Source organism: Cimex lectularius, unplaced genomic scaffold (assembly GCF_000648675.2).
Source record: "Cimex lectularius strain Harlan isolate CLEC.00 unplaced genomic scaffold, Clec_2.1 scaffold392, whole genome shotgun sequence".
NCBI lineage: Eukaryota > Metazoa > Arthropoda > Insecta > Hemiptera > Cimicidae > Cimex > Cimex lectularius.
The window spans coordinates 1-13,088 of NW_019394185.1; the positions used below are offsets into that span (position 1 = coordinate 1).

General features: G+C 31.0%; 1 protein-coding gene across 22 annotated transcripts in view; it reads right to left on the bottom strand.

Moving 5' to 3' along the window:
• Window positions 1-2,462: 2,462 nt before the first annotated feature.
• Window positions 2,463-13,088, bottom strand: part of LOC106667225 — a 36,278-nt gene continuing 25,652 nt past the window's right edge. For 2 of the 22 annotated variants that reach the window (XM_024230016.1, XM_014395053.2), the window contains exons 2-32: window positions 11,474-11,569; window positions 11,347-11,415; window positions 11,212-11,268; window positions 10,420-10,536; window positions 10,295-10,354; window positions 10,165-10,218; window positions 9,995-10,093; window positions 9,788-9,865; window positions 9,673-9,726; window positions 7,694-7,735; window positions 7,587-7,628; window positions 7,480-7,521; window positions 7,374-7,415; window positions 7,267-7,308; window positions 7,160-7,201; window positions 7,053-7,094; window positions 6,942-6,983; window positions 6,818-6,859; window positions 6,688-6,735; window positions 6,566-6,607; window positions 6,465-6,506; window positions 4,449-4,541; window positions 4,197-4,238; window positions 4,098-4,136; window positions 3,986-4,039; window positions 3,870-3,911; window positions 3,756-3,800; window positions 3,031-3,069; window positions 2,923-2,967; window positions 2,809-2,853; window positions 2,628-2,755 (exon numbers count right to left, since the gene is read on the bottom strand). In XM_024230016.1, the coding sequence (XP_024085784.1) occupies window positions 2,821-2,853; window positions 2,923-2,967; window positions 3,031-3,069; window positions 3,756-3,800; window positions 3,870-3,911; window positions 3,986-4,039; window positions 4,098-4,136; window positions 4,197-4,238; window positions 4,449-4,541; window positions 6,465-6,506; window positions 6,566-6,607; window positions 6,688-6,735; window positions 6,818-6,859; window positions 6,942-6,983; window positions 7,053-7,094; window positions 7,160-7,201; window positions 7,267-7,308; window positions 7,374-7,415; window positions 7,480-7,521; window positions 7,587-7,628; window positions 7,694-7,735; window positions 9,673-9,726; window positions 9,788-9,865; window positions 9,995-10,093; window positions 10,165-10,218; window positions 10,295-10,354; window positions 10,420-10,536; window positions 11,212-11,268; window positions 11,347-11,415; window positions 11,474-11,569 (1,626 nt within the window). In that variant the 3' untranslated portion in view covers window positions 2,628-2,755; window positions 2,809-2,820. Of the gene's footprint in view, window positions 2,756-2,808; window positions 2,854-2,922; window positions 2,968-3,030; window positions 3,070-3,755; window positions 3,801-3,869; window positions 3,912-3,985; window positions 4,040-4,097; window positions 4,137-4,196; window positions 4,239-4,448; window positions 4,542-6,464; window positions 6,507-6,565; window positions 6,608-6,687; window positions 6,736-6,817; window positions 6,860-6,941; window positions 6,984-7,052; window positions 7,095-7,159; window positions 7,202-7,266; window positions 7,309-7,373; window positions 7,416-7,479; window positions 7,522-7,586; window positions 7,629-7,693; window positions 7,736-9,672; window positions 9,727-9,787; window positions 9,866-9,994; window positions 10,094-10,164; window positions 10,219-10,294; window positions 10,355-10,419; window positions 10,537-11,211; window positions 11,269-11,346; window positions 11,416-11,473; window positions 11,843-13,088 lie in introns of those variants that run through there. The other 20 variants (XM_024230017.1, XM_024230020.1, XM_024230018.1 and 17 more) reach the window with 20 other exon arrangements.

Consider the following 13,088-nt stretch of genomic DNA (forward strand, 5'->3'; position numbering starts at 1 on the left):
AAAATCCTGCATTATTTTCCGGACAACCCAATATCTCAACTAAAAACCTTAATTAATTGAAAGATTTTGATTAATGATAAAATCAGCCAATGAACTAAGAAACAATTGCTTCTTTAAAATCAGTGACGCATTTATATTAAATTTATTACGAATAGTGAGGAATGTAGACTACGCTTTTATAATTATCCTTTAGATAGTTAAACGCTTATTACCCACTACGTCTTACTTCCCGGAAACCTGCTGTTTCAGTGTAATGTGTGGCAATAAATACGCAGATACTAGAACGATAGAAGCCGACATCACACAATGGAGCATACTTGGTCCTATTCTGTTTACTATTTATCCACTACTTACTATTTTCAGTTTTCCTTTATATCCCAACGTCATCATCTGCAATCTCCAAAATCCAACCTTAAGTTTATCAAATGGAGGATTTCCATTATATTCAGATACTTAAAACTATAATTAGATATCTGATCAGCATGGAAAAAAAAAACATAAGTTTAAGACTTTCAGGACCGAAATTTGTTTTCAAAGTCAAGTAACTCTAAACAAGATACCACTGCAAACATATTGGGCATACCAAGTAAAATTATGGGGTTACACGATGCTACCTAACATTCAATGCATCTAATTCATCCAATGAAAATTTCTCAGACAAATAACTTTACTATCTACAGCAATCTCAGCAGTACATTTATCATCGAAATGATTCAAAAGTCCCACACAAAGCTCTCCCCCTACTGCTCAAGCACTTCGTATAATGTCTCATCTCGCTCCCAAAGACGATGGAATGACAGTTCCTTGCCCCTTTTCGTCTACTATATGTCTTTATTCTTTAATGTATATAACATATACTGTTTGGTAATACGTATAACAAACTAGGAAGGTATGTCTATTTCTCACGTTTAAGTCCCTCTCCTTCACTTCTAACTCAATATCATATTGAGTGTTTGCTGGTTTTTCTTAATATGTGTCCTCTGGCTGCAATGCTGGCCAGTCTTTAATAAATAATAATAAATAAACTAATAAAAATACTAAATAAAACTTTACTAACTAATAAAAAATAAAACTTTATTACTTCTGGATGGACAATGAGCGAGAGCAAGACAAACAGAGAGAGAGAGAGAGAGAGAGAGAGAGAGAGAGAGAGAGAGAGAGAGAGAGAGAGAGAGAGAGAGAGAGAGAGAGAGAGAGAGAGAAAGAGAGAGCTTGAGTGAAGGAAGATGTCAATGCTGAAATAAACGTCCGTGTAAAATTAAAAAGAAAGAGAAACTGAATTGAATTTAAACTCTTTATTTATTATAATCGCTTGACAGATCAATACAGTCAATAGATCGAACCTAGCTTCATTGTATTACAAACAATGTATGATTTCATTTTACAGTAACTACAATTTAAAAATTAACATTGTATATAAACAAATACCAATTTTAAGTAGATATATAAAAACACTTAAAAAGAGAAAAATGTATAAATACAAAACAAGTGAATTAGTAAACATATTTATCAAGTGTGTTGTGATTAGTGACCGTTAACCGATAATTATTCAGAAATCGTGAGATGTGGTCTAGTGTGATGTAGGTTTCAGAAAAACATTTTCTTTATCTTGCCAACGTTTCGAACAGCAATATTTCACTGCCACTCTCAACAAGACACGCTAGAATGGCACAATTACACAGAAGACAAACACTTCGAGTGAGTAGAAATACTTTGAATATAAAAAATATATTTTGCATTGCTTAAATTCACTTTTTTCACATCCTAAATGTATTTGATAAATGTATACAATGTTCGTAAATCCCAGGCCCTGAAGATGATCTCAATAAAGATGGAAAATTATATGGAAAATTATATCAAGGAGTATATGGTAGAGAAACAAAAATTATTAAATTAAAACAATTATATTAAACTATGATGTAATTATAAAAATCTTATATTTAAACATAATATAACACTGATGTATAGATTAATGGACCCAGGAGATGATATCATATTTTGAAATTATTACTGTTGTTAATTTATTTTTGGATAATTTTTCATATTTTCGATAACGAGGGAGAAAGAGAGCGAGAGAATGTGAGAGAGAGAGAGTGAGAGAGTGAGAGAGTAAAACTCATCCTCATATCGTAGAATATTACCCTGCTTGCCTTGCATAAAACGCTAAAATTCTCACCAGTAGCAAGTGAGAACAAAGTAACAACTGAATACCTTTGAACGTACTATTGTGCTGAAAATTGGCTTTCATGCAGATACTGAAAACAGCCAAGGCCACTCTCTATTGGATTAGCATATTTTCCGAACCTGCCTTACATTTTTATTGGTTTTAAACAACATTGAAGAAGTAAACAAGATTGTATCAAAATGAAATAGTAAACACAACAGGTATTCAGAATTCAAACTTTTTTTAAGGAGGGACAAACGATGTTTTTTTTGTTTAATTAAATTGCCGCATAATGAATTCATGTTTTTAATTTTTCACCAAAATATGTCAGATCACTAAACAAACAAACATAGAATATCTCAATTATTACTATTAACTTTACTACTGGCTGGGTTCTCTCAGCTACCCGGCATTTTGTATTTTGTAAACAACAAATTAGGTTCATAAAATTTTTTTTTCTACCAATGTAACATTTTATTTTTATAATCTTGAATGCTCTTCGGATAAAAAAGTTGGAGTATTCGGTGAGTTTTTTAATCAATTTTACTTAGATAGATATTACCGTAGCTCCTATAAATCACCATCCGCCTACTATAAAAAAGTTATAATTTTCTTTTATTATACTTGTCTTAAAATAATATTACCGGGGTACTTTCTTATAACGTGGTTCCTGCAGACATATCATCCACCTAAAGTTAAATATGTTATAATAATTTTAAATTCGTAGTTATCACTTGTCAGCTTTAATTTTATACAACATTTGAATTCTCGGTTGCCGGTGTTTCTATTGATACAACGTTCACCTAAAAATTGAAGTCAGATAAATTAATATTTACTCATTAGTATTTAACACAATTTAATTTAACCTGGGATCTCATAACCGGAGTTTCTGCAAATCCATCCCCCTACGAAATACATAAAGTGAGATATGAGTTTATTTGCAATTTTTAAAAAAATGTATATATCAAGTGGATATTTTTTAAACCCAAGGTTTGTGAGGGCTCATCTACCTAAAATTAGCAAACATTTTCCCTATTTCACATTTCTATCCAATAAAAATTTATGCATATGACAAAACGAAACCACGTTGACATCCGTAAAAAAAAAACAATGTACAACCTAACGAAAACCAATTGAAGAAAATGGTGTCACAATTCAAAAAATAAAAATATTTAAAAATAAATAAAAGCATTCTTAACAGATCAAGTTTACGCCGGCACATTACATAACACCCTACCCCCATCACGATCTTATAAAAGACGCTAAGACCCATGACTTCACAGAAATCAGCGCACACTTCACAGAACACAACATACAAGATGGCGAAATTCCGAAACCTACCTGACCGAAAAACATTGTGATGTCAGGAAGACCAAATTATTATTAAACCAAAAATTACAACATTTTATGCAACACATATTCTCAAATTTAAATCTCCCAACTGTAAAATTTATTTTAAAAAATCGTTTTCCACTAGTGTGCTGATAATGTAATTATTCTATAACAATACACAGCAGTTTTTGAAAACTTGCAATTCTCCTTGATTATAAAAACAATTAAAAATTTAAACAAAATCTTTATACGATTTTACCTTCGTATTAACAGATAGTGGTAACATTGTAAACTCAAAATCCTCCTGCAATTAAATTTAAAATCAATTTATCTTACAATTTCCATTTTTCATTTTGTTTAATATAAAAACTACCAGTTTACTTCCCGAAATAGTTGTTCTGATAGACGTTTCCATCTATAATTAAAATTATACAAATTCTTTCACTGTTTTGGTTTGATTATTCTTATTATATTATTTTATATTAATACATCTTTATTTTGAGCAAACTGGGCATTCTCCATTTCATGGGTTTCGGTGGATACCTGGATATGAAAATATGAAGTTAGAATCTTTTACTGTTACAAAATAATTGAAAATAACCTTGTCACCTCCAGGTAACTCTGAGGACACTGATTCTATCTAAGCATTTTAAAATAAATTATTTTTGAATATGTATGACAAATATTATATATCAATTACCTGGATATTGTTTGGTACAGCAGTTTTAGGTAACATGCTCACCTACGATAAAATAGAACAAAAAGGTAATTATGTTTTTATTTTATTATTATTTTAATTAATTTTAAAATATTACATTTCCAATTTGAAAAACAATATCACTCTCCGTTTTCGGAGCGTCTGTGGTTGTATTTATTTGTGATTTAAACATTTTTTTAAAACTTACATTTATACAATTTACAGAGAAAAAGAAAATTTATTCTAGGTATTAACCTTACACTCGCCATGTCTGCAGAATAACCGGGATAAAACTTTAGCGATTACCTGGCTAATTCCATAATCGGTTGTTTCGTTGGGCATATTCCTCTTTCATAAAAACAATAAAAAACAATAAACAAGTAAATAATATATTGAAAACTGGAGGCTACGGATGTGGGATGAACGATTTCACCGAAAATATTTTTGATGATATTAGGCCAAAAATGTTGGACATGTGTCCGAGTGTTCTTGCCAATGATCCCAAGGAGACGAGAAAAATTATTTTAAGTACTTTAAATACGGTTTTCTGCCTTTGTTGTGCATTTGGTTCTATTTTAATTTATAACAAGACGATTTAATTTGTTTACGTACAATAAAATTGAAAGCCGACATATCTAAGAGAAAGAATAAAATTGTCTGGCCTACTTTGTAAGATATAAAATAAATCGATTGCATAGTTTGATTATTAATTATTATTATTGTATAAGATTGTATTACACGAGACTGAATATATAAAAAGTTACAAAAACGACCTCTTACAGAATAATAGTGTCATAAAAAATTGTTTTTGAAAAAAATCGTGTTCGTTTCAAGCACCCCTTTAAAGCCTTTTAATGCTAATTTTTATAAATATTAAAAACACATTTTTGGCCTCGGTCAATCATAACTTTTTTGGATTTTATCTACGAAAATACAACGTTGAAAAGGTGTATATCTCTTCTTTGAACCTGCATCCTTTGATTTTACGTTATTATATATGAGCATAATAAGGGTAAAATAATCAAGAACTATGCAATTGATTTATGTTATATCTTGTAAACTAGACGAGACAATTTTTATTCTTTCTTTCAGATATGTCGCCTTTCAAAGCCTTTTGATGTTTTTCCCCGAAAAGTATAACTATTTTCACATTACGCCGATTCGCTGGAATCTTTCTAAAGATCTTTTTTTCCCACATTCTACATGTATTTGTAAAATTCAAACAATGTTTATAATTCCTAGGCCCTGAAGATGATCTCAGTAAAGGTCGAAACGTTGGCACGCTAAAGAAAATGTTTTTCTAAAACCTAAGTCACACCAGACCGCACCTCACGATTTCCAACCGATCTTTCTAAAGGGTTGAGAATGAAAATTTAAACACTACACGTAAAGGCTATAACTAGCCTCTTTACAAAAAATAAGAAAGTATACAAAAATAATACATTTGGGAAGTTTTTATTGAATTCATCCTTATTTTTTCTTAGTTACATTGAGGTAAGTATTTTAAATTTTGTTGCGTTGTAACAATTTAAATTCTGTTGAAATTGAAAAAGGATAATTCGATATTTTTAAAGGTTGTAATGACGTTGAAATTGACAACAGGCATCAGCGAAAAAACTGCCCTCGGCGAATCGGACCAAAAAGGTCAATTTTTCATATCGAACATTTGTATATAAGAGTTTAGATATTGTATCGCATGGTTTTTTTCTGTTTTTAATCAAAAATTGTTGTATTCACGGGAAGCTTTAGTATTTTACAAATGAAATACCGACAGGCCTCGAGAATCACCCACCCGGGTGTTGGCAGTCCGGGGTCAGACCATGGGCTCAGGTGCTATCAACAGCTAGGCCATTTATGCATCGAACGCAATCAGTCCCTAAATACAAACCCATTCACACTCTCACTTACTCTTAAATCATTGTTTCCTATTTACATATCATTAACTTTTCAATGGTTTTTGTAACAGTTTATATATCTAATACAATACAATCCTCGATTTTATGTGATTTTTTAAAAATAAATCATACTAAAACCGCTAATATATAATAATCTTGACATACAAATGGGGGGAGGAAATTACATTACAAAAGAAAATATATAATAAAATATTTTTCTCTTGGCTTCTAAGGCCAATTGGCAAGAACGCGCGGACATATGTACAATATTTTTCTTCCGGGTATCACCACAAAAAGTTTAATTCAAATCGATAATTCCACGTCCGATTATTTGACATAGCTTTTATGTAGGTAATATATTTATATCTTGTAATACCTGAGTATTCTCCGTTGCTGGAATTTCTGTAGACGTATCCACCTACCATTTACAAATTATCGGTTAATTATTAAAAAAATTAAATGTCGATCTGATTTTACCTGAGCGCTTCCAGATAGTGGTACGTCTGCGGCCATATCCACCTAGGATTGCATCAAAGGAATTAAAAATAATCTCGATTAATTTAATTTAAATTTAAAAAAATAAAATAAAAAATAAAAACTTTTTCCTTTGTAGTTGCAGATAGTGGTACATCTGTGGCCATATCCACCTAGGATTGCAACAAAGGAATTAAAAACAATCTCGATTAATTTAAATTTTAAAAACTAAACTAAAAAATAAAAACTTTTTACCACCGTAGTTGCAGATAATGGTACGTCTGTTGATACATCCGTCTACGATTGCAAAAATATTATTACAGTTGATTAACGATATACCAAAAAAAAAAGTTTTAAAAATGCAAAAAACAGTATTTACCTGTGTGGTCACAAAAATAGGTACATCTGTAGACACATCCACCTGCGATAACAGAAGTTTGATTAGAAATGATTATGAATAAACAATTTAGTTTTAAAAAAATCTTGTTACCTTTGTAGCCACAAAAGCTGGGACATCTGTAGCCACATCGACCTATTACAACAGAAGTGTAATAAAAAACGATTTTAATTAAACAATTTAGTAATAAAAGGTTTTACCTTTGTAGTCACAGAAACTGGGACGTCTGCTGCCATTTCCACCTACGATAACAGAAGTGCAATAAAAAACGATTATAATTAAACAATTTAATAATAAAAGTTTTTACCTTTGTAGTCACAGAAACTGGGACGTCTGCAGCCATTTCCGCCTACGATAACAGAAGTGCAATAAAAAACGATTATAATTAAACACATTAATAATAAAAGATTTTACCTTTGTAGTCACAGAAACTGGGACGTCTGCAGCCATTTCCGCCTACGATAACAGAAGTGCAATAAAAAACGATTATAATTAAACACTTTAATAAAAAAGATTTTACCTTTGTAGTCACAGAAGCTGGGACATCTGCAGCCACATCCACCTACGACAACAGAAGTGTAATAAGAAACGATTATAATTAAACACTTTAATAATAAAAGGTTTTACCTTTGTAATCACAGAAGCTGGGACATCTGCAGCCACATCCACCTACGATAACAGAAGTGCAATAAAAAACGATTATAATTAAATAAGTTAATAATAAAAGGTATTACCTTTGCAGACACAGAAGCTGGGACATCTGTAGCCACATCCACCTACGATAACAGAAGTGTAATAAGAAACGTTTGCATTTTTATAAAATTTAATTTTATATTATCAAAAAAAGACTTTCATCAGCCAGGCTGCTCTCAGATAGTGGTAGATAAGTGGTCACTACCACAATCTGTAGGTGTTTGCAGTTAAATTTATGCAGTTTAATTATATATTTTTATTTTATTATTTTTATATATTAGATTATTATATGGATATATAAATCCAGGAAAATTTAAATTAACCAAAAAAAACTCAGTTTGTTCTTCACGGTTTTGAACCATCTATTATCAACCCTTTATCATGACTTTGAAACTAATCGTCATGATATACAAGTTGAATATAAACATTTTAAACGTAAAAAGTAAAATATTTTTAACCTTTAACCGTAATAAATTTGTGACTTCAATTTACGAAGAGAGACTACTGTCGTAGGATTGCTTATTTTATTTAACGCTGAAATCTTTTCAATACTCAAGTTGTCCGTAATTTACATAGTTTTTAAAAATAGGTTTTTCTTTCATTATTGCTCGCGTGATTCAAGCTTATTACGTCTTGTATCATTTGATTTGATTTTTCAATTGAAAATAAAAAATAACACACATAATAGTTATAAATTAAAAGTTTGTTAGGTAAAATCTTTCTAATCGCTTCCAATAAAATTGGTCACAAAATTAATTTTTAAAAAATAATGATCGGAATTTCAACTACCATTTAAAGCCGTGAAATACAATTTTTACGGTAAACCGAAAATATATCTTTTTTTCTCGGATTAGGTCAAACCAATATTTTTCTCCCATGTCCTGATTTTTATTAAATTTATAACTCCTCTGGATCTTATTTGATTTCAACTTTATTTACAGCCGTTGGAAATTGGATTGCTTTTTGTCAAACTATGTCAACAACGTTTAAATTTAAGTCATTAACGCGTGTAAAATAAAAACGAAATCAACAAAAACACAACAAACACTTTTTAATTTTTATCTCCGGTCATAATTTATTTAAAGAAAGTAGGTTTTTCCATTATATGTATATAGTTTATATAAACTACATCTCCTGTTACTAGTTTTCTAAACCCCTGTATTGTTTTTGGTAGATCGGTGAAAACGTTTCAAAGTTATTACCATTGTCTTAATTTTCCAGACAGTTCGGAGTCATTTAGAAAGAACAGAAATAGAAAAATCAGAAATCTTTTTTTTTAAGGGGATTGTTTCGGGGGTGCAAACCCATACAACTTCCTGTTTGAACATTAAAAAATTCAACCTACTTTGCAAACTACAAAATAAATAAGTATTGCGTTTCAATAGACTACTAGAATTTGCTCGCTCCGTTGATTGATTATTTTCATGTTACATTGCAAACAAAGTAATTTGAAACGTTTATTTATTTTTCACCAAGAAAGAACGTTGATATTCATTTGTCCCATACTCAAAAAGCCCATTTCCCCAAAGTTATGTGAAAACCTTGAAATAAATGCATTGCGAAGGCATAAAAATCCATATTTAAATAATTGAAAATATTTTGTTTGTTTTCAGGAGAGGCAAAAAGTACGAATATTTTCTGCATAGTAAGTCCAAAAAAAGCTTAATTAAAATCGGTGAAGCTACGTCCGTAACCTACCTTTTTTACGAGGGTTAGCATCAGCAGTGGTTATATCAACCCTCGGGGTGTTGATTTAAAAAAAAAGTCCATTGTAAGTATGTAGGGTTCGAATGCAGGGCCACTGGATTCGAACCCGTGACGTTTATCTTACAGTGATGAGCGCCGTGTCAACGCCTAAACCGTTACGGCCACCGATGCCCCTCTACCTACCTTAAAATATAAAATTGTATTGCAAATTGTAATTATATCTGCGTTTTGTTGTCACAAAATTAACATTTTAAAGCTGACGATGTGATACATTATAACAATTATGTATTTTATTATATTTTAATCTCCTTACCTTATTATTCTCGGTTATTGGGACTTTGGGTTTTCTCAAATTGTATTCATCAAGCTATGATAGATCAAATAAAAATATATGTTTACACCATAGGTTTTTATATCAACTTACTCACAATAAACCGGCTGGAAGGTATTAAGTAACGGTTTTTTAGCAAATCAGCCAGTTCATCTAGGTTTTGACAATTAGTCTTCTAAAAATATATAACGGCCTATTATTATAAATTAAGTAATTCAATAAAATTTATAAGTTGAAATAAATGTGAGATAATATTTTTTACATATAACATGACATGATAAATATTCTAAATATTTTTACTTACAGAATTATTTTGGAGATCGGTAAACAACTGGGTCAGATTTTCGGCCAATGGAGTCATATCGAGCTTGGAAAAATATTTCCAAGATGCTTTGAACAATATCTAAAACAAATCGATTTATTGTAGTTCTTTTAAACTTTGATTACCATGGGATAAGTCAACTTGAAAGAAACCATCTTTCTCTCGGCTCGCTGGTCCGGGCTCAGTTTGACGAATTCGCCCGGTGGCTGACAAAAGATAAGAAAAACGTATCAGTACAAATGTCCATACGAACCAATAGTACAAAAAAAACAGGAAACTTACTTCGAACACGAATTGATTTTTGATGTCGTTTCCTGCTTTGATACCTGCTGCCAAAAACAACTGAAAATCATTGTAAACATAATGTTAACTTTAGTTAAACACAATTTAACGATATGTTTCTTTACATCGCGAACGTCTGTGTACGATCTGTTGTTTTCATTGCATTTTTTTTTAGAAACGATCCACCAAATATTACTGTTGTTTAAAAGATTACTAGTGGTACTAGTAATAGTGGCATTTAACTGGAAAAAAATATTTAAAATAAAATTACAACTATAAAACTGTCGGATTTTTATGAATGTCATTATAGAGATTTGATGCATGGACGATTCTGGCAATAAAGATAATAATTTGCAATTCAGTGGATTAGAAACGGTAGCTTTATTACAAAATTCTTTTCTTGCAATCAGACCTCAATTCCGGCTTATATTACGCAGGACTGGAAAAGGCCAAAGGCGGCAATTGAGGAAAATCGCCCAAGATTGGCCAATAAAAGGGAATTTGCCGGTTCTCACGCGATCAATTGTACTTTATTTAATGTATTTAAGAGTATCTGATTGAATTTAATTTTTCAGTACACAACGATATATTATAAAGCGCAATTCACTGGTAGTAGTTGGTTTTTCTGTGCATTTAATACGGTAATAAAAGGTGGTGATAATCTACGATGCAGGGGAATGAAAAAGGATAATTTAGTATTTCCTTCAAGAAAATTTTTTTAAAATATTAAAATATATTTAAAAATTCCCTGTTTTCCAATAAAATGTACTAAAATTACTTTGTAATCAATCTTACAACTAGTTTCCTACAATATTTCCTACCAATTAAAACATTCACAATATTTAGCCATCCGGTAGGATGATTAATAAATAAGTCAATTTTTCAAAATAAGGGAAAAAATGAGTAAAATAACTTACAATTTTGCTAACATCAAGGCCATTGAATCGAAAATCTTCTTCGGTCATTTTATTATTCTAGAAACATAAAAATATATTTTTAAATGTCTTCTTGTTGTAAATTTGTCTCAAAACCACTTAATAAAATAAGCTTACACTCTCGAATAAGTTGATAAACGATTTAAAGTTGTTTAAAAATGTGGAGTACAATTCTTGTAGAGTAACCTTAAAAAAATCTACTATAAGTTCTGACCGAAAATGTAAAATAATCGTCGTAAACTACATTTAAATGTCTGCTGATAAATTTGGATTGATATTCTTCAGTCTGTTGTTTATTTACTACAATTTTGTCACTTTTGAAAGATTTTGGATTCTTAATCTGAAAAAAAAAAGAAATCAAAATAATATATCAGTTCTTTTCTTACCTCTTCGCTCTTTCATTCTCTATTTTCCCTCGTAAATTTAATTAACTCCTCTTTTTCATTTCTTGTACTCTCTGCTTTTCCTCGCTCACTCTCTAATTAAAGGATTTATATTTCTGATTTTATTCCTTTTCCCTCCGTCCCGTCGCCATCAATCTGTATTTGTGTTTGTCCTATTCCTACCTTCTTACCACTAGAATTCTTTACTTCACTCAATGTAATTCTAACTAAATAACAAAATTTCTTTATATTTATTTCCCCCCTCTCTCATTGACCCTCCCTATCATTTGCTTTCGCAACTCGTTGTTTTTCTTTATCATCATATTTTATGGTTATTTTAAACACACTATCTTTACATCTATCTCAGGATTTATAAAGCTTATTTATCTCACTCATCTATTTTCCATTAATGTAATTTGACTTTTTGACTTTCTACCACTTCCAACTTGCTCGATGTATTGCTCCAATCTGCGTCTAACGATCTAATCATAACATATATATNTATCACTTTTTCTATCTGCGTTCTTTGTCTCTCATTTAATCATTTTGTTATTTTTTTCTCTCCTCCCATTGTATATAAATGCTCATTTTGTACTCATCTCTGTGACACTATTTTTCCTTTAGCCTATCTCTCTCTCTCTCCCTCCCCCTCTCCCTCACCCTCTCTCTCTCCCTCTCTCCCTCACCCTCTCTCTCACTCTCTCTCTTTCTCTCTCTCACTCTCTTTCCGTCTTCTTCTTCATCTTCTATTTGCCTTTTTCTTCTCACTTTTTAACCTATCCTTTTATGTATCACTTATTTCCGTCTCTTCCTATTCTCTCTCTCTCACTCTCTTTCCGTCTTCTTTTCATCTTCTATTTGCCTCTTTCTTCTCTCTTTTTAACCTATTCTCTCTCTCTCTCTCTCTCTCTCTCTCTCTCTCTCCCTCTCTCTCTCTCTCTCTCCCTCCCTCTCCCTCCCTCTCTCTCAACCACCTAGCTTATTCTAATGTTCTTGCTTACATGTTAATTTTCACTTCAAACTTAGCATTAGTAATCAAATTTTTTTCTTTTTTTTTTGGCCTTATGGTCTAGAATATTGGCCAAATCTCTAAACTAAGTTTGAAATGTATACTTTTGTTGTACTATAGTAATCTAATTCTATTTCATTGTTTCTTTTATTTATTTATTATTTTTTCTTTCTTTGTTTTTGAACGGCGTTGAGTAAAGTACATTAGCCAAGTCAGTACGTGCGTTAACATAAAAATTTTTTGTGTAGTGGGTTTTATTTATTACACTTATTTCCTGAGCAATAGCTTTGAATTTTACATAAGGACGCAGGTTTGTTGATACTACTCAAGCTGAGGATACTGTTTTGGATTAAAAACTTATTTAGCCTTTATTAATGTTTGTTGCATTCAGCGGTGCCTAATTAGCCGTTGATATACGATCCGTTTTAAAAATACCTCCAGACAACGGTCAGAAATTGTAGGGGCGT